Source organism: Bufo bufo, chromosome 2, assembly GCF_905171765.1.
Source record: "Bufo bufo chromosome 2, aBufBuf1.1, whole genome shotgun sequence".
Lineage (NCBI taxonomy): Eukaryota > Metazoa > Chordata > Amphibia > Anura > Bufonidae > Bufo > Bufo bufo.
The window spans coordinates 788850836-788875526 of NC_053390.1; the positions used below are offsets into that span (position 1 = coordinate 788850836).

At 41.1% G+C, this 24691-nt stretch overlaps 1 protein-coding gene across 6 annotated transcripts in view; it reads right to left on the reverse strand.

The window, feature by feature from the left end:
- Positions 1-1040: 1040 nt before the first annotated feature.
- The window catches only part of FGFR3 (fibroblast growth factor receptor 3), a 77322-nt gene continuing 53671 nt past the window's right edge, over positions 1041-24691 (reverse strand). Inside the window, exons 8-18 of one of the 6 annotated variants that reach the window (XM_040419225.1) lie at positions 23774-23924; positions 20912-21105; positions 18447-18592; positions 18230-18351; positions 16683-16793; positions 12600-12790; positions 9996-10118; positions 8377-8447; positions 6662-6799; positions 5463-5568; positions 1041-3924 (exon numbers count right to left, since the gene is read on the reverse strand). In XM_040419225.1, the coding sequence (XP_040275159.1) occupies positions 3760-3924; positions 5463-5568; positions 6662-6799; positions 8377-8447; positions 9996-10118; positions 12600-12790; positions 16683-16793; positions 18230-18351; positions 18447-18592; positions 20912-21105; positions 23774-23924 (1518 nt within the window). In that variant the 3' untranslated portion in view covers positions 1041-3759. Of the gene's footprint in view, positions 3925-5462; positions 5569-6661; positions 6800-8376; positions 8448-9995; positions 10119-12599; positions 12791-16682; positions 16794-18229; positions 18352-18446; positions 18596-20911; positions 21106-22777; positions 22923-23773; positions 23925-24691 lie in introns of all 6 variants that reach the window. The other 5 variants (XM_040419230.1, XM_040419229.1, XM_040419228.1 and 2 more) reach the window with 5 other exon arrangements.

Here is a 24691-nt window from a genome sequence, read left to right on the forward strand (position 1 = left end):
AATAAATAAAAATTGACTTAAGTTCCTTCCATTCCCATGGCAAGCTGCTAGATCGTCTTCATGCTGTTGCTTGTCCGTCAGTGTCCCAGTGCAGCTGACGCTATGAATTCACTGCATTGCACCTCCTGCAATGGGACGCCGGTGTCATCGGAGTGCTCCCAACCTCTAGTAGGCTACAGGTCTAAATTGGGTGGCAGGTAGTCAATGTCTCTCTGCTCTGGCACAGTTTTCATCTGGATCCACATCCTAAGGGCTCATTTGCACGACCGTATGAACGGTTTTGCAATTTTTGGAAACGTTTGGGGACCCATTCATTTCAAAAGATGCGGACAGTACACCGTTCCACGGCCCCGCAAAAAAAAAGATAGAGCGTGTTCTATTCTGGACCGGACAAGAATACGCATTTCTATCATAGTGCTGGCCATGCGTGGGCGGTCTGAAAATTGCGGAACGCACACGGGCCAGTATCCGTGTTCTGCGGACTGCAAAAAAACACTACGGTCGTGTGAATGCGCTTTAAAGATGCAGACTTGATTGAAAATGCTGGGCACTGGTCCTTCCCCCACGGGCTCGGTCACACACACTCCCGCAACCACGATCGGCTCATTTTAATGTAAGAATGTCCACGCGTTAACAAGACAGGTTTAGCTTTATTGTTCTGGTAAAAGTTATGTTTGCCAAGTTAACAAAAAACAGAATGATAATTGATTTGGTGTCTATCCCACAACTCTTCACACCAGCAGCACAGGTCAGGTAAAAAAATTTTTAAAACCAAACCATTCCCCTTACACAAATCCAGCTACACCATGAAAAATCTGTGGAATGCAAAGTCAGCAGTATAAAAATGTAAGAAAAGTCAGCTTCACTTAGATTTCAAAGATAGTTCTTGCTATAAAACTATATATAATGTTCAATAAGAAAATTGTTAATTCAAAGTCTACAACAGATACATTTCATAAAAACCTCAATAAATTATATATTTATATATATATTTATATATTTATAATTCTTAGTGACAGTTCAATCCATGCACAGCCTTGCATATTCTTATTCCATTACTGGGGGGGGGGTGGACACGTTCAATATCTGGAATGTACACACAGCAGACAGTTGTAAGAAAATATGAAGAAAAATAAAATAAAAAAGGCACTCGAATTGTAACTAAAACACGGCTCCATCTACAATATTTGCCTGCAACGCATGTAGAATTCAGAATTATTAAAAAGGCCCATGAAAAGGTGCAATAATAGTCCATCCAGAATCTCTTCGGTGCATTCTAATTTGGCAAGCTGATGTGGCATTAAAAATATATATATTTATCCTGGAATCACAGATAGGCTGTGGACTGATTTTAGAGATTGTACGTAAAGCTACATTTCTTGTGTGCATATAGTAAAAAAAACACAAAATAAAATAAAAAATATTATATTCCAAGAAGAAAGTTTATAAAAAAAATAAAATAAAATCTAAATAAAACAAAAAAGAAATAACTAATTTAAAAAAACAAATATCAGTGTCTGGTTTTAAGTGAGAACATCAGAAAACATTCACATTTAAGGTAGGAAAGGAGAGCTGGGCGTCCTTAGGTAGAACACATTTTAAGCAAATTATCTTAGTACATCATTTATAAAATTTGTTTATTGCAATATAGTAAAGTTCTGTCTTTTTTTTATTTATTTCAATGCAGTCCAAGATAATAAAATAAATACTGTATGAACAAGTTTGATGCGACCTTGCAGGGTGTCTTCTCGAGGTTAATGATGAGCACTCCAATACCAGTTGTAAAAATTAAAAAAATAGAAAAAAAAATAAAAAATCACACGAATATCCAAAGCAACAGTCAGCAGGAATATTCCATGCAATCGCTTATTATTAGAACTTTCTATTGACCAGCAATCACTCCCACTTTGATAATTACAAAAAATAAACACTAAAAAACCTAAAAAAAATCATGACCATGGTTTCACACTGTAAATGAAGACAAAAATTAGATAAATATAAATTAGAGTATTTTTTTTTGAAAGCCGTTGTAAATAATCTCTCTCTGCTGCGCTGTCCTCTTCTACCAAACAGCAAATATATACATATACATACAATCATATAATGCAGCTAAAAAGACTATACATTTTGTACATTTTCTTTTCCAGATAATTTTGAATAAACATAAAAAAAAAAAAAAAAAGCAGAAAAAATAATTATCTGGACTGTTAATAAGTTAAAGGTGGAGGCATGGTGTGTACAGGAAAGCTAGGCCTAGGATAAGCGGATTAATAAAGTCTATAAATAACTTTACAAATATACAGGGTTCAAACAAAATAATTTTTAAAACAAAACTGACAATAATAAAATAAAATTATGTTAAAATTATGTTATGGATCAGTGTCATTCTAGATTGCAATGCTATGAATCCGGGACTGATAACACTTTTTGTGTGTGTGTGTTTTTTTTTTTTTCTATACAATTTGTTTTTCTTATATACATCACGTATGCATGGGAATTTACATTTTGTTACACTCTATTTTGAGGTATTCTCAGTCGTTCTGCTTTAGGGTATAGGAGGTTTAGTTAAAAGGGTTGGGCCACCTCACACATTGGTGGCATTTCGCTAGGATATGCCACCAATGTCCCACCTATCTCTAGAACTGAGTCCAGCAAAGTGAAGGACAGCAGACCGCACATGCGCCGCCATCCTCCTCCATTCATTTCTATGGGACTGCCAAAAAGAGCCAAGCGCTATTTCTGAAGTGAACGGAGCGGCGGCTGCGCTGTGCACTTCCCATGCATTTCTATGAGACTTCTGAAAATAGCCAAGCACACCACTCGGCTACTTTTGGCACTCCCATAGAAATGAATGGAGGAGGATTGGTGGTGCATGCGCGGTCTGCTGGCTCCGTTCTAGAAAGGTGGGACATTGGTGCCATATCATAGTGATATGCCCCCAATGTGTGAGATGGGCCAACCCCTTTAAGGAGCAAAAATTACCAGTGGTAATTCATTTTGAACAGTATTTTTTTTTAACTAAAGTGAAACATTTTAAATTTGTAATTTAAAAATGTAGATTTTACAGCAAATCGTGTAGGCTACAATTTTGATTACTTTTTTTAGTTTTAAATTAAATCAGCCATTTTTGCACGTGCTTTCTGATCTGCTACAAGTGCTCGGGGTTAGTGGTGGCGATAGAAGTTCTGAAAAGTGGCAAGTGTGACCAAAAAAATAAGGATTTGAAGGGGGGGGGGGGGGTACTCCGCCTTAATTGGCATGAGCAGACTTATAGGTAAGAGCTCTGTTTCCATCCATAGAAAAAAGCATGAGCGCTTAAAAAGTTGTACTAATACTCAGATACCCAAAAGCAAAACAGTGTTTGAGTTGTGCCCCAAAAACATTCATCATATTCCATGAAAAAAAACAAAAAAATAAAACATGCAGTTTAGTTTGGAGTGTGTTCTGATTTACTGGATTCTCTTCTAGCATCACAGGCACAGATTGGTTGCTCCTCTTCGGTCACTAGGAGGGTCACAGCACAAGGATCCCTAGTGTTAACATTCTCCTTTTCAAATATATAAATTCTAATATATTTCTCTTTTCGTCTTCTCTATATCTTGGCACGTGATAAGTTCCTTCAGGCCAAACAGTGCTTCATGACTTTGTATACAGCAAGTACTTTATACGGCTCAAAGAAAAAAAATTCCTTGTAACGACTGGGCACTTCTGTCCGTATGCCACTAGTCTACATTCCTCCTGGGTGTCTGGCTTAAAAAGTCATGTTCTGATGATGCAGTTATATTGCTGGTGCTTAGGAAGACAGACCTCATCTGGAAGAATATCATGTGCAAAGACTGAGTCGTCTCCTGATGAGCAAGTGCTGTGACTATCCTGGCACGCTGGTGAATACTGTTCAAATGGCACAGAGAGGTCGAGGTACTCCTGAAATATAAAAAAAAGGTAAATTACGATATTCAATTGCATCCAGAAATAAAAAATAAAAAAATAAAAAAATCCTCTGATTCTATTTCTTTGGCCACTTGGGGGCAGTAGGTTATTGCTGACCATGAATAGTATACATGTTATATGTAATCATAAAAATAATATGATAAAACTAATACAAAGTAAAATAAACATAATAAAATAAACGTAATATGCAAAAATGATAAAAATTTTACGAAAAATGATAAAAATTTTACGAAAAATTATAAAAAAACTAATAAAGTCAAAAAGTAAATTCTAATGAAGCAAAAACAATAAAAATATAACATAAAATGATAATACTAATACAAAGGAAAATAACTAAAATATAATAATGTAAAATAAAAAGTTATAAAATAAATATTTTTTTTAAATAAATATTAATTTTAAAATATAATAAATAAGCCTAATACAAATAATATAATAAATATGATAAAAATTAACATAAAATGATAATAATTGAAAATAATAATAATATAATAAATGTTTGTAGCTACTATTTAGTTCATCCTCACATCAGACAACTAACTCTTTGGTAATGTGTGATTTTTCATAGAAAGCCTTAAGAGCAGAGTGATCAATCGGAGCTAATCGTTCTGGCAGAGTAATGCACAGTGCAGATTTTAAAGTCACGTCATTCATTCGCACAAATTGCTTCAATTACGAGTAAGGAAACAAGGTGTCCCAGTCAGCGGACAGAGGGTCTTTGTGTAACGGGGGCTGGGGGAATTCTACAATGGGGGCTTACAGCATACATCCGAACAAACTGTAGAATTTTTACAGACAGCAATGAACTAGTCATGTTGTGGTAGTGTAATGCAAGTCGTAGGATCAGTGCTAGGTACATACACTGTACAGTAGTGTGTTGTTCCCCACAAGGAAACATTGATAGTTAGACTCAGACAACTCAATGAGGGGGTCTACAAGACCAACTTCAGCAATAAAATCCTAGACCAATCAAATGTGTATATTTAAATAGGTTGTCTAGTTCACAAAATCCATTTTGAAACAGGATATTAAAGAGCTGTCAGAGTAGATACAAAGACCAACTCTCGTTCTGGTGGACCTGGCATGTCCGTGTATTAAAAACGTAGTCTGTTGATTTCAATGGGAATGGTGTAATGCTTAATTTATCCTGTGGGGCTCTGTAGGGAAATTTGTCGTCACTTGCTGCCCGTTTCCTCCACAGATTACATCTATTTGGTGGGGTTCCTGGCATAGCCCACAAACAACCTATTGTTGGAAGACCAATCCAATAAGGGGCTGTCCAAAGCGCACAACCATTTCAAAGTATGGCACCCTAGTGTAGATATCTACACTCCAAATTAACCAAGGATGGTCATAAGGATAGTCTACTGTCTACAAATGAATGGCACACACCTTAGTAATGGAACCTCTTCAAAAAATTTGATTTGTGAATGGGTTACAATAACACAGCTATACTCCTCTAAAGGTTACCTATAACATTACACACATACGTGTGGTATTTAAAGACTTACATCAGTAGATGTGACAGTAAGAGCGCGGTCAAGGTCTTCAACAAGCTGCTTGAATGTCGGTCTTTGTGATGGGACAGCATGCCAGCACTCTCTCATAATCATGTAGCTGTGAACAAGAGAACATATATTATCCAAAAAGTATTGACCAGTCAAGACAACGACCAATAAGGTCCATCCACTCAAAGAATGCTAGTAGACATCTCATGTTGGTTAAGGTTGAAGTCTCTACTCTGTCCTTTGTCCCTTGTGTTGATGCTTGTATTGAGCTCTGTCTTATTGTTAGAGTTAAGTTGTTAAAGGGGTTCTCCTGGATTTAGATATTGATGACCGACCCTCAGAATAGGATAGTCTGACACTCTGCATCCCCACCGATCATATGTTTTGACTGATGCTGGAAACTATACAGTGGACGAAGCCGGATACAGAAGGCTCCATCCCACTGTGTAGTGCCCATATCAGGGCACTGCAGCTCTACTCCCAATCTAACTGAATGGGAGCTGAGCTCCAGTAAGCTGGCACCGGAAAGTACAAAATGGGTGAAGACTTCTGTTTTTGTCTCCGTCCACTGTATAGTTTAAGGCTCTGGCGGCTACTGAAACAGCTGATCGGTTTAGGTGTCACTGTCAGGTGTTGGATCCCCACTGAACTGATACTCATGACCTAACCCGAGGGTTGGTCATCAATATCCAAGTCCCCTTTAAATGGAAGAGGATAATCATTCAGGCAAATCAACGCTATGGGGACAAATTTCCAGTGTCCGCTTTCACTCTTGCTGCTCATGTAAGCTACCACTGTCTCCATTGGATACATCTACCATAGCTACCAGTATAGGAGACCCATCACTATTAGTCTTATCCTGTCCTCTATGTACAACTCAAGTGGAGTAAATAAAGGATGGGTTGAGGGATAACAAAGATAAACATTAGGCTCCTTTCAGCAGCTGCTTGACACCACCACATTCCTAACCGTTAAGGGCAGGAATGTCCTGATGCCCCTTCCCATGTTCATGATTCCAATTTCTTTCCAACATTACAACAGGGCAAGGGACCAACTAGGAATGGGCCTCTTTATACTGGGACCCTAAAGCAGCCGCCGTGCCTGTCTCTATGGTACACACGCCCTTGGTTCCATCATCCCGAATTGTTACACAATGCCTATGAAGTAATACAGTGGATGAAGACATCAGTCCTGGGACTTACAGCTCGTGTGTGCAATTGGCTGGCTTGTCCATTCGATGGCCTTCTTTTAAGAGCTTAAAGAGTTCCTCAACTGGGATCCCAGGGTATGGAGAGCCCCCCAAAGTAAAGATCTCCCAGAGAAGCACTCCGAATGACCATCTGAGGGAGAAAAAAATATAAAACATAGAAAAATAAATTAATATTCACAAGGGTTTCTCCAGCAGAATTCATTCTTGGCTAGAAGGGTGTAGGGCATTCATGTGCAACCATGCACAGATAACTCTAGTAGAACTAATTGCCTGGGCCATTTTACTTGTTTAGTTGGAGATCTCTCTGCTGATCCTGCTCATTTGCAAAAAAAAAAAGAAAGAAATGCCGGGCACCACGTCTAAAACTAAAACGAGCATTTAATCACACCAATGACAGCTCTTCCATTACCCTGCCCCCAACCCTTTTGTAAAGATTTCCACAGAGCCCGATGAATGGAACAAATCACATTATCCATGCACAAACTGGCCATGCTGGACTACAGCGCTGCAGGGCATGAGCGGAGCAAAGCCATGCTAACCTGTTGCCTACAACTACTGGTATGAGAGCGGATGTAACATGATTAGACACCTCTGGAATACAGTATATCGCAGCAGATCCTGTGCCTTATTCTGACCATCACTCCTCCTTCAAGGAGACATTTTTGATTTTGCTCATAGATCATGAATATTACCAGGGCAGCCCTTATGCTGGATGACGTAAGGGCTCATATGTTATCAGGGGCGGACTGGTCATAGACTCTACAGGGAAATGTCCCGGTGGACCCATGCCCAGGGGGCCGCCCAAGCCCTTCTTATACGCTATATGCTAGGAGCATCAGGTACTTATGCAGGCATATCTGAATTCAAGTCCTCGGGACAACATACAGTTTAATACTGCAGCAGGGTTCGCAGTATTTTGTGTTCCGTTGTGACAGTATTTTGTTCTGCACTATGGTACCGCTGGCTCCCCCTACTTCTGTTGTCCCTGCCTACTTGTATTGCGCCTAATTATAAGGGCTACATGATGGCGGACAAATGACAGCCCTATACAGTTGCTTAAAGGGGTTGTCCAAATTTTAGAATAAAAAAATAAATAAATAAAAAAATTGGAACCCCCTCTCTGATCCTCCACACTGCTGCAGTCATGATGTGCCCATACACCACACATAAGCAGTGGAGCCAATAAGTAGTCTCAGTAGTATATAGCATGCGAACAGGTAGGAAAACAAAGCCCCGCGGGGAGAATTGGTGCAGCGGAGCTGGATTGTATCCAAAAACACTGAAGAAGCAAGCTTTGTGGAACCCAAAATTTTGCCCATGACTGTATGCGCATATGTGTCTATGGCAGAGCTGTATTCCTAATTCTGCTGGTTGTTACTGGAGTCTGTCGCCACGTTGTTGACAAGCACACGCTCTAACAGCCTATCTGACCTCCGAGCACGGCTTTGTAGGACAATTCGTTTTTAATATAACAGACTTGCGGACTCTCTCTGTGCAGACACTGAAGCAGCAGCGGATACCGAGAGATCCTGCAGAATTGTGAATGCAGCTCTGGAATGTGTCGCAAGCTATAATTTGGCTCTTTATGCAGAATTTTTTTCTGTGTAAAACCTCTGAACGCCATTGTATACTTTTAATGAAGGTGACATCAGCGTTGCTTCCATTGCAATGTGCTTATGTGAGTAGAGAAGAAATGTTAATCCTTACACATCGCTCTGGTGGGTGTAGACACGGTCAAACAATGCTTCCGGAGCCATCCATTTCACAGGCAGCCGACCCTGTAATCGGAAAGACAAAAAAAACAGACTGTACCATCAGCACATTGGAGCAGCCGCCCTGGCACCATCCCATCTTCCCTCCTAATCCTCTATCTAAACCCTTCACTGGTGACTGCTGACCACAGCTGTATCCCAGCTGAAGCGCTCAGTAGAAAAAGAGCGGAGACCTCACAACATCCTGTATGAGGATTATCCATTATGTCCCCAGTGATCCCTTCCGAAAATGCCATACCCCCGTTTACCAGGGGTCTAGTCACCATGTCACCCAGCCAATATACGCACTTGCTCAGAAAGGGTTAACAATTTTATCGTAGCTACTGGCAAAGATGGGTGACCACCAATATGGCTTATGACGTCCACCAAATGGACGACGTGTCTCGTTATGTGGCGGCATACTTGTCGGACAGCTGTGACTAGAGAGGTTCGTCATTCAGGAGTCCAGCAAAGCAGTCCTATTAATGGACACTCAGCTTTTCCGCTATTGGAAGTGATGGCAGATCGCCAGGACATGGTGGGGAGGAGACCACTGCCGGGGCTTAGATTGAAGGGGCCCACAGCACTATTTAAAGGGGTTATCAAAACGAAAATTATTGATCCCCTATCTGGAGTATAGGGGGTAAATCTCGGATCAAAGGGGGTCCAACCGCTGGGGACCCCTGCAATCCCAAGACTGAGTGGTCCTTGAGTCTGACTGGAGCAGTAGCGGCAGTGGTGATCCATTCAGTTCTATGGGACTGACGTAGAAAGTGCGCCAACAGTCCTAAAGAAGTGAGTGGAGAAGAAGTGGGCACAGGAGAACTACCCATACCTACCAACAATGTGGTTGGTTAATTTAAGGCAATGTAGGCCACCAGGAAGGACCACGTATGGGTGGGGCTTATATAACCCCCACCCATTTTCAGGCTGTCCCTGAAAATTAGGGACTGTTGACAATTATGACTACCACTCCATTCGGAGAGGTGACTTGTGGGCACTCTCTCATTCTCAGGATCGTAGGGATCCCAACGATCCAACATCCTGTAGATGGTTGATCATTTTTGTGGGATAATCCCTTTAAGAAGGGACCCCATTCACTTAATTCTCTGTGTCAGCAGGGGATCCCAGTGGTCAGGCCTCCACCAACCATTACGGCCTATTGTCTGTTGCCCATAGCAACCAATCACAGCACAGCTTTCATTTCGTATAGAGCTCTCGAAAAATTAAACCTGCGTTGTGATTGGTTACTATGGGCAACAACAACGGCCCCACAGTGTCAGCATATTCTGTACACAATGGGGGAGATTTCATTAAAACTGGTGCGAGGGAAAACCGGCTTAGTTGCCCATAGCAACCAATCAGAATCCACCTATCATTTTTCAGAGCTCCTTTGGAAAATTAAAGGCGGAATCTAATTGGTTGCTATGGGCAACTAAGCCAGTTTTCCTTTACATCCGTTTTGATAAATCTCCCCCAAAATGTATAATCATTGCCACGGTCTGTGACCTGTGGAGCTTATAATCTAATGTCCCCACTCCTGGTGCTCACATCCATATACAGTCTGCTACTCACATTTGTGGTCTTCTTGTAGTAGTCTATATTGTGAATGTCTCTGGCTAAGCCAAAATCGGCAATTTTCATCACATTATCGTCGGTAACGAGCACATTCCTGGCTGCGAGGTCTCGGTGAATACACTGCAGAGAAAATGGAACAATTCTTGAAAAGTCTGTGCTAAAATCAATTATAAATTCAATATAGGCCAACATAGATCCTGCAATCGGAATTGTTCAGGGATAGGTATACTTTTGCAATCAATGGGGGTCATTTATGATGCTGAAATACTCCTATATTAGGCATATTTCAGGTGAAATCCGCTACTTCTCCCTGCATACGCCAGGTCTAAAAAAAGTGGGTGTGGTAATGGGTGGGGTAGGGGACGAGCCGGCAGTGCCCCAATGTATCTAAAAAAAAAATAAAAAAAAATTCTAAATTTTGTGTATACAGCCTCCAGGCAGAGTCATATGTCTCCATGGTTACAGACTACAAAGAAGCCCTATGTAGTCAGATCCAGTAGTCATGACTTAGTTCCTTCCATAACTTCCTGCCTGAAGATTAGCAAGAAAAGGTGGAAAGTGGGAGTAAAGTAGTCCATGAATGCAAGATCAGAGGCAGGGTCTGTATGTAGTATGCAATCGTGGAGACACATAGGTCTACACAAAACGATAGGATACTTCTAATCGAGTCCATTTGAAAGGGTTCCTCATTTTGGAAAATCAAAATAAATGGTTGCAAAAGTATACATACCCCTAAAAGTCTTATCATAATCGACGAAGACAACATGGGGGATGCTGAACGTAAGAATCAGGTCATTGGTCAGAAAATCTTCATATAGGATGATTGGTATTTCTCCCTAACACAATCCAATTGTTTCCCAGCTGTCAGGGAATGCTGAGAGTTGTAGTTCCTCCAACAGCTGGAGCGGCACAGCTTGGATTCAGATTATCAATATGCGGACCAGAGACCAGCAAACACAGAAAACACTGGAACTTGTATTTTTTTTTGTACCTCTAGAGGGCGCAGTTTAGCAGTGAAATACGAAAGGTCTTCTATACTGGGAGAAAAAGCATTAGGGTCCATTCACACGTCCGCAATTTTGTTCCGCATTTTGCGGAACAGAATTGTGGACCGATTGTGGACCGGATCCAGAATTGCGGATCTGCACTTCTGGGTCCGCAATTCCGATCCCGAAAAAAATAGAACATGTCCTATTCTTGTCCGCAATTCCGGACAAGAATAGGCATTTTCTATTAAGTGCCGGCGATGTGCGGTCCGCAAAATGCGGAACGCACATCGCCGATGTCCGTCTTTTGCAGATCCACGAAACACACACAAACGTGTGAATGGACCCCAAGTCTATGTACCCTTGTCCAGGAACTGGAGAGACGCATCCATATGGATCTATTCTAAAGTATGCAACATATCCATATTGACGAATGCATATAGACACAGCAGAGTTGAATTTGTCCCTTAATTTGCAACGCCATGTCACCAGCAGTCCTGCAGAGACAGGCAGCTTAAGTGTCCATGGCTAGAGGTGACCCATGCCTCCATAGCTGACTCTAGTGGTTGATAAGGAACTCTTGACAAGACTCTGCACCCTGGACACCGCTCTGTAGTTCTAAATAATGAAGCTCAGCTCTGCTACATCTGCAAACTTGCTTAGCACTATTGAGTAGCTGCTTCCTGGGCTCCTGCAATTTCACACAGAGCTTTCCAAAAAGTGCAAAATTGTGTTTCCAAAAGAAAGGGAAAAAAAATTAAAATTAAGTATATGAACCCCTTTTCCTTTTAGTCTGGGCTCCGCTTCAAAATGTGAAGTTCAGAGCGCTGTAGGTTATGGTAGAAGTCATCCGGCTTTGACAACCTGCACAATGAGCTTTGCCTGAAGCATCTGGCACTGCAGATCTTTCATATACAAAGCCACAGGCAGAATGTGGAAGCTAAAGAGATGCCCCAGTCCTTCATTCTGTGCCCGCTGTGTACTCTGACGGAGGACAAAGAGATAATGGAGCACCCCCATACTGGATCAGCCCCGGCGAGGGACACCGTGCTGACTACACGGGACTATTGTGGTGGTCTGTTTATCAGCAGAATCATCAGGGGAGTGTTTTGGAGATGAATGAACTGCTGACATCCCGCCGTACCATCCGCTTTCATAAGGAGAATGTTTCAGCCACGCATGCAAAACGTCGCACGCTGAGCACAGAGAGAGCTGGGGTGAGAATGATCCCTTCATTAACTAGCAGGGGTGTGGATGACATGCTATCAGTGTAACTTAGATTCCCTAGAGAGACATGACCTGAAAAAAAGGAACTGATTATTTCATGGACGTGGAGGCCAGGGTAAGGTACAAATGTAGCAGAGCTATGTACATAGATACAACCCATGTGTGATGTCAGACGACAAGTTCTTTACTGCTACATCTGCACACTTACAACAAGTAAAAATTGGGGCACCCCCGACACAACAGAACGCCCCTTTCGTGGGTTGATTCATAGGACTGTCCCATCAAACCAGGACTGTTGGCAAATATGCATCTGCTCCCTCCCAACCTTAACCTCAAGGTGGATTTGCTGCTAAGAATAATACTAACGTGGCTTTCATTAAAAACCTACTTTTTGAGATGCTAGGTACTCCATGCCACGGGCGACCTGGTAAGCACAGGAGACCAAATCCTTGAAAGTGAGCTGCTCAGCTGGAATCTTGCATGTATCAAATGAGTAGTCCATCCCGGGAGGACGGCGAGCCCTTAAATACTCCCTTAGATTCCCTTTGGATGCATATTCCACCAAGACGTAGAGAGGACCTACCAAAAAAAAAAAAAAAAAAAAAGAAGAAGAAGAGGAGAACGTTACCAAAGACTCAGACCATAAATAACACTCCATTAACATGGAAGAAGATACAGGGCTGGGATTGTATAAGTATGTCTACTCTAATCTCTGCTGGATCTGGCCCATCCATGAATTACTACATGTACAACAACTTCCATTGGATGTTCTCCAAGGGTTTCTGACACCGGACTTTCAGACATCAGATGATCGTCGGGCTGTGATGAAGATCATGATAAGAGAACCTCTTTAAACAGGGACTTACTAGTTTGTTCTCCAGTGATCACAAAATTGTTAGACACCATAACCACCTCTGAGATCATGACTAACAACTGGGTATGAATGCTAAGAAGGTGTTCGATCTGCTGTATATAAGACTTTGTTCCCATGGCACACAGACTAGTTGTAGGTCTAGGAAGCAAAAATTGGGGCAAACATCCAGGAACAAAAATTTGAGTACCAAGAGGTGAGGCTTGGAGAAGACAACAAGTACCAAACTTAAGTCCCTTTACACAAAACTATTATCAGGCATAATATCGAGAACGAATGTTTGTAAGCAACTGGCTCATGGAAAGGTGCCGTCGATCACCTGGCGAACAGTCAAACGCTAATGCATCGGGCAAAATAATAGTTTACGCTGAAACCAAATCATCGTTTAGGCGCAGCCAATCATCCTGTGTAAGCAGCACTCTGCTGCTCACAAACAAATTGAATCTGTATGGGGTCATTGCTTGTCCCAAATGTAAATGCAGCTCTTACATCCTCTGATGAGCAGGCAATTATTAGGATGGAACGGTTCCTTCCCAATCATTGCTTACTCAGTTGGTGCGTGAAAATTCGCCAGTAGGCTTTAAAGGGTACCTGTGATTTCAGGATCAGTGATTGTTGAAACATCACCAAAGGGGGAGGAACCCTGTGCCCCTTCAGCTGTGATCAGCTCTCCTCGGAGAGTGAGCATTGGTGTACGGGAAAGATTCATCAATAGTTTTTACGCCATTAAAAAAAAAAGTCATTAATTTTGGCGCATGTCACATTTGTGACTTCTTACCGCTTTTTAAAAGCATTGAGCAGAGAGTGCGTATAAAGCAGAGGTATCTATGGTTGTCGGAGGCAGATGGTGGGCTGTCACTACCCTTTTTCCAAGGTTACTATTTGTGTGCACAGATTCAGCGTTGTCGCTGTTTCAAGGAGAGTTTACTTTCACGATATTTAACAAAACATTTTGATAAACCAGTGGATAATATTTTTGCATGCCTGGAGAATGGGTCCATGGGAATGAGGAGGTCCTTGATGATCCCGTGCTCTCTGCAGAGGGTTTGGAACAGACTGAAGAAGACCCTTAAGTCTTCCGGTCCATTTGGTTTCACCCCTCTGTGGGAGAACAGGGAACTGGAGGAGTTCTTCAAAATTACAGATTTTGGTTATTGGGTCCGTAAGGGTATTAACAGGGTGTCTGACCTTTTTTATATGGGTCAGTTTAAATCACTATCGGAGTTTGGTTTTACTGATAGTTCACCATTAGATTTATTTATGTACTCACGTTTGAAACATACATTTAATGCCTCTAGGAATAGAGGCTCTTTTTTTTCCACAAGAGAATATATTTTTTTGATTTTTGTGACGCTCAGAAATACGAAAAAGTGAAATTATCCAGACTGTATAGAAAACTCTGAATCGCACTGGCAACTGTAACACCTTTCAAGAGCACAGTTAAGTGGGAGCAGGAGCTGAATTGCCCCCCACTACAGTGGTCTACTATTTATAGGAATGTGAGAAGGGTGTCGGTTTCCAGTGCGCATAGGTTAATCCAATTTAAGATCCTTCATAGACTTTACTATACGCCTAAAATTCAAGGAAAATTTCCCCAAAATAAAGAGCGGGATTGCTGCTACTCCAAATGCGGATACATTAATGCGGATTATGTCCACTTGCTTTGGAGCTGCAGCAAAATAAGAAGTTACTGGGATGAGGTCTTCGCTACCCTACAAAGGGAGAGCTCAACGAACTATAACCCAGGGATTCTGATAATGCTCTTTGGAGAATGTGGGTTAGAAGGGGAAGTCCCGGCCCAGGTAAGATGGATTTGGATGCGGGGTTTGATGGTCGCTAAAGCTATATTGATGAAGTATTGGGGCTCTGTCTCCCCGCCCTCAATAAGGGAGTGGGGTGCATACCTTCAAAAAATTAATGTTTATGAGGACATCGAAAGGAAACGGAGAATTGCACGCAGATCTACATAGCTATAAAGTGTTATTATTGTAAACATTAAATGATGGAGTGGACGGCAGCCAATGGGGAGGGGGGGGGGATATAGTTATTAATATTTTATTATTGTGAGGGTGTTCTTGGGATGCTGTATAGAACTTTTCTATATGTAAGGATGTTTGTGTTTACCATGTCAGGCATACCGTTATGATTATTATTGTCTTATGTACAAACACCATGTTTTGGAAAATAAATATATATATTAAAAAAAAAAAAAAAAAAAGCATTGAGCAGAGCCGAAGAAACCCAATGCTCAAGCAAGGCGCTTCTACCCCTTTGTTTCAGCGATCGGTGGGGGTCTCAGCTTTTGGACCCCCCCTCCTCCCTATCAAAATGTTTGAAAAGTCAAAAGTTTTAGGAAATGATAGGTACACTTGAAGTATCGTGCCATTGATTGATGGTTCCAACCGGTTGAAAATCCAGCTACAATCTGTGCAAGCAAACCTTTCACCGGGATCAACTATGGAGTCCATCTACTCAAAAATCACCCTTTTGTGAGATGTTCCTGATTATTTGGTTTCCTGGAAGAAGGGAAGGGGGGGGGGGGGGGGGGGAGTTACATATTTTCTGCACATTACTATCCACTACTTTGCTCTTTGGCAAGGAAAGCCATGTCCTGCCACGTTTTTTCCTGAAGCCTGTGCCTCATCATGAAGCGGCTGCTGCTGCTTGGAGATTGTAATTTATTACCAATGTTATTTGTGTAGTGCAGGATGTCTTTTATTAGACATCGTTTATCGAAATGTGGAGCAAAGTGCCGCTAATAAGTTCTGGCAGCTCCCCTGGTAGAACAGGAAGAGGCCTATGTCAGGGAGGGGTTGATAAACTAAAGGCCCTTTCCTTCTCCTATCTATCGATTCAAAGAAGGAGTTTAGAAATGGTGATTTTTGGAAATATTTGCTTGGGTGTATGTAGCTGAAGAAGCATTTCCAGTCCCTGGGACCAGGTAAAGGTAAGGGGGGTGGATAAGCATAATTTATGGAGGGGCTATATCCATCTATCCTGTGCTGAATTTATAGATGAGCCAATAAAACAAAAACAAAGGCCAACCTTGGACAAACTGTCCAAAATAAGAAAAACATGGCTGCTATCTTCCAAAAACATCACCACATGTCTATGGGTTGTATATAGCTCAGCTCCATTCAATGAAATACCTGACACAACCTGTGGATAGGTGTGGCACTATTTCTAGAAGAAAGCAGCCATGTTTTACTAGTCCGACATGCTGGGCAGTTAGATATGATCGATTAGCAACAATTAGCAACAAATCCTAAGTTCTAGAGAATCCCTTTCATAGTAGATCCAAGAGCTATTCGGCAGCTAGGTCAATATGATAACTCCACAGTATATGCAATGAGACCTTTCTAAAAAGGCTATGGCCTTCTTTTGCTCGGTTGCGGTTTATTTATGCAGATATGGTAATATTTTACATCTAAATTTCCCCCGACAGATTGTCTAAAGGTGGTAGACTTTCAGAATCGTAGCAATTTTACCGACCAAAAAAATAAAATAAATCGCAAATACAAGAGAGTTTTTGAAAACAAACTTTTTAGGTTAACCTATGCTTGGCACACCCCTCCTGCTCTGTAACCCACAGAAACGTACCATCTTGTGTGCAGGCACCCAGGAGGTTGATGATATTTTTATGCTTTCCAATCATCTTCATCATTTCCATTTCAGACACCAGATCCGAGAGGTCCTTATCAGTGGCATCATCTGGAAATTACGCAAAGATCAAACAACATAACTAAGACATGGATCAAAAGAGTAAAAAGCCTATGATCTGGACGTGGCTAAAGAAATTGATATAGAATCCCCTTACTGCAAATGGACTTACTATTATGTCCTACATGTGGTCACCTAATAGGACACAATACATGTGGTCACCTAATAGGACACAATAGTATGTCCTGGAGATGTTGTGGGCACAGAAGTTGTTCCCTTGTGATCAGGTAGAAGCCCAGCTGTGATGGACTGCTGGTCTCCAGCTGCAACGACCCAGTTCAGAGAAATCGATCCCAGCTGTTTTTGACCCGTTTGTGTCAATAGCAACCGTGTTGTTAGAGGAACACAGGTAGCGAAGGGAGCTATTTCTGTCAGCCCACTGGCATCTCAAGAAGCAACCATGGCGTGTCATTGGATTAGCAAAGTGTAAAAAAGGCCTTCAGGAATGCCAAGTATTACATTAAAAAAAGACAAAAAATATAGAATAACAAATAAAAAAAGTTATGACTATTATGACTGCAGTCAAACTGACCCATGGAAAAAAGTTAGAGGAGTATTCTGGTTGTTAAAAGTTATTCTCTATCCACGGGACAGAGAATAACTATTAGATTGGTGGGGGTCCTACTTCTGGGATCTCCACCAAACATGAGAGTGGAGTGGAAAGTTAGGCGTGAGCACTGCCGCTCCATTCATCTCTATGGGTGCTTCAGAAATAGCTGTGCACTGAACTAAGCTGTCTACAGAACTCCGGTAGAGATGAATAGAGCAGCAGTGCGATTACTCGATCGGCCACTCTATTTATTTCGGGAGGCCTAGGGGGGGGGGGGGGGGTGGGAGGGCTCTCAGCAGCAGGACCCCCATTGATCTAATAGTTACCCTCTATCCCGTGGATAGGGGATACATACACATGCCTTTGAAGTGCACCTGTCAGTAGATTTGTACCTATGAAACTGGTGACCTGTTGCATGTGTACTTGAAAGTTTTTATATATGCAAATGAGCCTCTAGGAGCAAAGGGGGCGTTGCCGTTACACCTAGAGGCTCAGCTCTCTCTACAACTGCCACACTCTCTGCACTTTCATTGACAGGGCCAGGTGTGATCAGGTTTACACTGCTTGGCTCTGCCATTCAAAATGCAGAGGACACGGCAGTTGCAGAGAGAGCAGAGCCTCTAAGTGTAATGGCAACGCCCCCGTTGCTCCTAGATGCCAATTTGCATATGTAAAAACATAATTTTTCTCAGCAATGCAGGTACATATGAACATGGGACCAACACAGATGCTTTCAGCTGTAAAACGCACATTTAACAGGTCAGCCAGTTTCAAATCTGCTGACAGATGCCCTTTAACAACCGGAATACCCCTTTAACCTACTATTTAAACCATGTGGCACGGAAAAATAAGAAAACAAACGTTCTCTTTCTTATACCTTTCAACATTTTCACAGCTACGGTTATGGCTTTGTTGGGCTTATCCTTATCTATACCAATAGCTTCAGCCATGACAACTTGACCAAAGCATCCTTCACCCAATGGTTTTCCCAGAGTCAACCTAGGACAAATAAAATAAAAAAAATATGTAAAAAAATTGGACTTGATTAGTTCTTTTCTTGCTCCTGAAGACCCACAACCAAAATGTTAACTCACCTAGATCTGGACAATTCCCATTTAGGGTCAGTCGGCAACCCAAGTTCAGAAACATTGGCCAACATCGTGCCGTCAGTGGAGGACAAATGGGTAATTCTCACCAGTGGGGTGTTGGAATTCATGGAAGAGTTGGACTCCAGAGACACCTGCTTAAATAAAGGAAATAAAAAAAGTGTATTATTGCCCACTGTTGGGCTTCGTAAAAAAAAAAAAAAAAACTTAGAAAAAAAAATTATAAAAAAAAGAAAGAAAAAGGATAAGGAGGAAGATAGAAATATGAAGATATTTTATGTGGTCTCTGACAGGCAGGAAAGGGTTTGGGTTTCTCTATTTTTCAAGCATTTCATTGCCATCAAAATGTAAATTGGATAAACTCATCACCATTTTTTTCTCTGGCTGGGAATACATTTAAATGTCATTACTATCATTATAATGAGCACCACAGCATGTTCGGGGAATTGCACACCTCCAAGGTTACAGGGAAGGCAACAAACACATTGCAACATATGCTCTCCAGCTCTGATCTGGGATGGGTGGAGGGTATCTGAGCTTAGAAGACATTACATTGCCCTTTCATCTCATTCGGTGTATGGGCAAAAGATCAAAATCCTTCACAAATACATGCAGTTCAGCATCATGCACCCGCAATGTGGAAAAAGAAGACAGACATGTTAAAAATACCACATGAAAGAAAGTACGGAGGACGCAACGACTGAAGCGCTGGAGGGAAATTGATACATTACAGAAAATAGAATATACAAATTCTATTGCTTGGTTGATATAAGATAGGGGAGATTTATCAAAAGTGGTGTAAAGGAAATCTAACTTAGTTGCCCATAGAAAACAATGGGGATCCAACCTTTCATTTTTCAGTGCTCCTTTAGGAATTGAATGGTTGAAGCTGATTAGTTGTTATGGGCAACTAAGCCAGTTTTGCTTTACACACTGCTTTTGATAAATCGCTCATTATTGAAATGAAACCTCATATGTTAAAAGAGAGCCCTGACAGAGCTGATTAGAGCCCTCCTGGCATTGAGCTATTACTGTACAAGGAACTTTAAAAGGAAGACATAAAGGAAACCCTTCAAAATACGTGGGCCTTATCAGAGTAACTTGCACTTGGCAAATGTTTGACTATGTCAGACCTTTCCTCCATTCTGAAGACCCACAGGGTCCCCTACATGTTAACATGAACATTGGCCTCAGTGCTTGAGTGTGGATATTAGGCATGTATCTTTCATTGCTCTTGGTAGAGGTGGTTTATGACTAAAAAGGTGCCATCTGTATCCCTGCTAGAGTAATTTTTTTTAAGCTAGCTATAAATCTATGTACGGTTCTGATTTATGATTCATATAACGATCAACCTCAGAACTTGGCCATCGGCCTCATGCACGTGACCGTATGTATTTTGCAGCCCACAAAAGATGACATCCGTGTTGCATTGATTTTTTTTATGTAGACCTATTGACCTCAATGGGTCAGTGCGCCAGTCATTTTTCGGTCAAGAACAGGACATGTTCTATCTTTTGCTTTCCACGGCCATACTTCCTTTCCACAAAAAGATAAAACATACCCTATCCTTGGCCAAAAGATGGTCACCTATTGAAGCAAAAAAGGCAACATCATCTGTATTTTGTGGTCGTGTGCAGGAGGCAATAAAGAGATAACCCATAAGAATGAATAAATGTAATGCTTCTCTTTTCTATAAGGAAAATAAATATGAAGGGGTACAAGCATGGGCAAAGTCTTCATCCACTTCTGGTGCCAGTGAAGCATCACTTTTGGTCATGGGATGTACATTAAGTATGGAAACCAATAGATGCTACTATGCTAGTAGGCAATCAGGTTTGAGACAACTGCAGAGTCTGCTTGTACAGGTCATAAAATTACATCTATATTATTAGGTTGTAGAAATGAAGCAAAGTGCAGGAAACTGTGTTAAGAAAGGTCATACCATGCTTGCAATTACACATGCAGAAACCATAGAATTCAAGACTAGAGTCATATGTATAGACCACCAAGCTTGAGCACTTGGTAAGACATGACAAAGAATAGGTTAGATTGTAGAATCTTTAGTAAACACTAGTTTGCAAAGCATCCAACATAAGGTAAGACAACGATTTCACCCGAACCTAACAGTTCACCTACAGAAACAGGATGAGTTACTCATCCACAATGTTGGTCTTTATTTCATGGATGGGTTTCACTCATGAACAAGGTCATACAAGGTCTTAATCTTTGGAGGCAATGTTGATCATGTTGCCATTAAAAATGTCTAATTATTGTAAGAGACATTTCATAAGTGGAGGTGGAAGACTGTGTGGTCACCAAATCTACAAGTGCACCACCACTGGTTAGAAACCAGACTAAATGAAACGTATAGTACAACCCAGAAGAAGTATACAGGGCATGAAATGTGAGAAGAAAGAGGGAAGAACATCGATAGTAATCTTGTATCTACTTTCTGTTACCTGTCGTTTCAGTGGAAATTTTGAGACCTTTTGCACTGTTGGAGTGTTCATTGCTTTCTTGGAAGTGTTCTTCATCCGGTAGGTGACTATGATGATAATGACCACCAAGAAGAACACAATGGTTGCAGTCACCACAATTAGGACACTGGCAGAGTTGGAGGCAGTGGCTTCTACTTTGACAACTGGTTCTATTGGGATGAAAAAAATAAAAATTCTAAACCTTAAAAGAGTCAGAAAGAAGAGGTGGCTAGAGGAGTCTACAAAATTAAATATCCATTGCAAAATACTCAGCTGGCTGTAGGTGAATTAGCACAGTTTAATAACTTTGTCTAAGTACTGTGAATAGAAGAACCTTGATGTGAACTGTTTGGTTAGGGCTGTATTACACCAACAGATTATCTGACAGATTTTTTTGACCAATAATTGGTCAGATGGCCTATTACACACACAGATCTTTTATTATATACATCAACTATTGGTCTGATTGGACAAATATTGGTCAGATAATCTGTTGGTGTAATACAGGCCATAGGGTAGGTTAAAAGGATATTAAGACGACAAGCAGATTGATGAAAAGTCTGAGGTGATCAGTAAGCTCCCTGTCCCCTCAACTGTTTATCATGGCACTACAGTGTGAAAATCATTGTGGCTATATCTGGTACTGAAGATCAGTCCCATTAACTTGAATGGATCTGAGCTGCAGTACCAGACATATCCAAAACCATAGATTTATGGCATTGTGCAAGGGTAAAAAAAATAAGTGGACAATGTGCTTGCCGAAAAGCATTGCAGCTTCTTCACTTATCTAATCAGCCGGGAAACCAGACCACCACTGATAGACCCTGAAGGGTAGGCCATCAATCCCAGAAAAAAAATCCCTTTTAAAAGGGGTTTTCCAGGTTCAGACCTCTATTTTCACCCAGGCAGCCCCCTGACTTGAGCATAGGAGCAGTTCATGCTCCGATGATCTCGTTTGCGCTGAGCTAAATCGCGCACTGCAAAAGCTCTTTTGTTTACAATAACACACTGCCGGGCGGAGGCTTCCGCCGGGCAGCTTGTCACAGGCTCTCATGGGCGGGCTTTATCGCTGCCCTAGCCGTTTTACTAGCTAGAGCAGCGTTAAAGCCTGCCCATCAGTGCCGGTGACGTCACCGGGCTTCCTGAGCAGCCGGAAGAAGAGGCTTCAGCGCTCCTGCAAGGGACCTTGAACGTCACAGAGTCTAAGAAAAGTTCACTTCCGGCGAAGAATTTACTTGGAAAAGGTAGGACATGGATGTATGTTTTATGTTTTTCTGTCTTGTACTAATGTAACAAAGTCCTCCATCCCGGACAACCCGTTTAATCACCATACGAGCATAACAGTTAACAATAAATATGGGCCTATTATAGTTACAGAACAATACAATTACATGTAATTCATTGTAAATAAGTCTAGAATCAGTGAAATGAGAACAGAAGCATGCTGTAGCATTTGTGACACAGAAGCAAAGGGTAATGGGACCCAACACCATGGTTTACAGAGCAGACAAAGAAGTAATTTGACATACTTACATTATGATCATGAAAGATATATATGTACAGAAATGCCAAACTAAAAGTTACAAAGTTACAAATCACTTGGGGTTGCTTATAGAAAAATTATAAAAACTTTCCATGGGTAACGCTATAAAGGATTTAAATTTGATTAGTTTACCAATGAACCAATGCGATATGCAGCTAATATTTCATCTACAGGTCATATGGCTTTCACCATAAGGGTAAAATGCTAAACTGCACAAATAAAAACTGAACTGGTGAAACCTTGTTTGGCATTTCTTGGGCACATGGAAAGAATTACCGAAAAGATGCGAGAGGGAATACCTGGTAAAACGGTCAGCCAAGCAGTGTGATGTGAATAGCCAATAGAATTCCCAGCCAGACAGGTATACTCCCCAGCATCCTCAAAAGACACATTGCGTAAAACGAGAACCTCAATATCCTTATCCGAGGAGTATACACCCGTAGGCTAAAAAAAAAAAGAATGGGAAGAAATAAACTAAAAACAGGACACACAGAGGAAACAGAAGGAAAAAAAATAACACCAATGAAAACGAATGCAAAGAAGCCAGAATCCCAGCATGGAGCTAAAAATTGAAAGAGCAACCAGAAGTAGCTTATCACCTGTAGGAGGAAAAAAAAAAAGATACCAGAACCCTTCACCAGGCCTTCTAAGACTGTCCCACCAATGTAGCATGCAAGTGAATGAGATCTGAAAAATGGACCCACAACACTACACAAGCAATGGTCCTTCTATATGGGGCAAAACCTAAAAACCTCAAAAATTTGAGGTTTATTAGTACTAGTAAAGGGTTTAGAATTCATGACCATAGGGGTGGTTAATTAGGTCCATCTGCCTGATATTAGAAAACATCTTTTCCAGGAAGAAAGATGAAGGACAAGGATGAAGACAATCATTTTGGAAAATGGGGCCAAAATGGTTTCTGTTGGTTTTGTATAAATGTTTTATTTTGGCAGTTCATGAGCCAGTGTCCTAGTAAAGTACAACTGACTTCAGTTACCTTTTTGATTGAAAGAAAATTGGTAGGTTGGACCTTTAAGTACATAGGTTTTGCCTACCAAATGGCTACCTTTATGGTGGCAGACCTTTCCATTTCAGCTTAGAAGGTGCACAAGTTACAATCTGCATGACTTGATTCGACCTCGCAATGTGGGTTGTGGGTTTCTCTTTCATTGACATCTCTTGCACCAATGGTGGCAGAAACACCAAATCTACAAGCAACCAAAGACCCAAGAATATTCAGGATACTTTCTTTTTAGCTTGAGAACTCATTCAAAACCTTGAGTCTATGGTTTTACCTGCTGTTGGATCGTAAATGTTGAGCCAAAATGCAGCTTCGGCTATGCCGATGAAGTTGTTGGCTCTACATATATATTCTCCTTCATCTTTTGATGTCACATTGTATAGATTTAAGACATCATCAGCTTCTGAATTATTGCTTATCCATGTCTGGAGGAACAGCAAACACTCAAACTTCAGAATATGGCTTCAAAATTTGCTCAATCATCAAGAAAGAAATAAGGTAATGTTGGACTGCATCCCGGCAAATGGCTTACTCATATTTAGGAAAAACATATTTTACTCTTGGTAGTAGTTAAGCAAAAATGTTGGGATAGGTGATAAATCTGAGGTCATTAAGGTCTGACTGCTGGAGCCCCCCTTGATCAGTAAAATGGAAGACTCTAGTCAAAAACATCCACGGTGAGGAGTTGTTGTATAGAACGATGAATCATAAAACTGTATGGGTGGTATGGTCTATAACATTCAGCACAAACGTGCTGATGGGAAGATCGGTGGGAGCTTCAGCAGACTACTATGATATATTTATCACCTAATTTTTAGTATATTTATATTGTCTTTGAGGATGAAAACAAAGATCCCAAAGCTTAAAATATAACTATATATGACACATTTCATAAGGAAAATAAAACTTTAGGGGCAAAATATTCCTCATTAAAATGTGACCAACCATGAACCAATTTTTATCTACCTGCTTGCTATGTCAATTTAAAGGAATTATTCAGGTTTTGTCAAAGTCTACCCTGCCTTAGAAAATACTGCACTATTGCTGATCTGAAATTGCAGCTCAGTCGCAACATATGAGACTCAAACCATGGAAACGGCAATCCTTTTTTCTACTTATGAAGGATAGGCATTTAATATCAGATCAGTGGGGTTTGAATCTTGGCACTCTCGCCAATTAACTAATCAGCCCC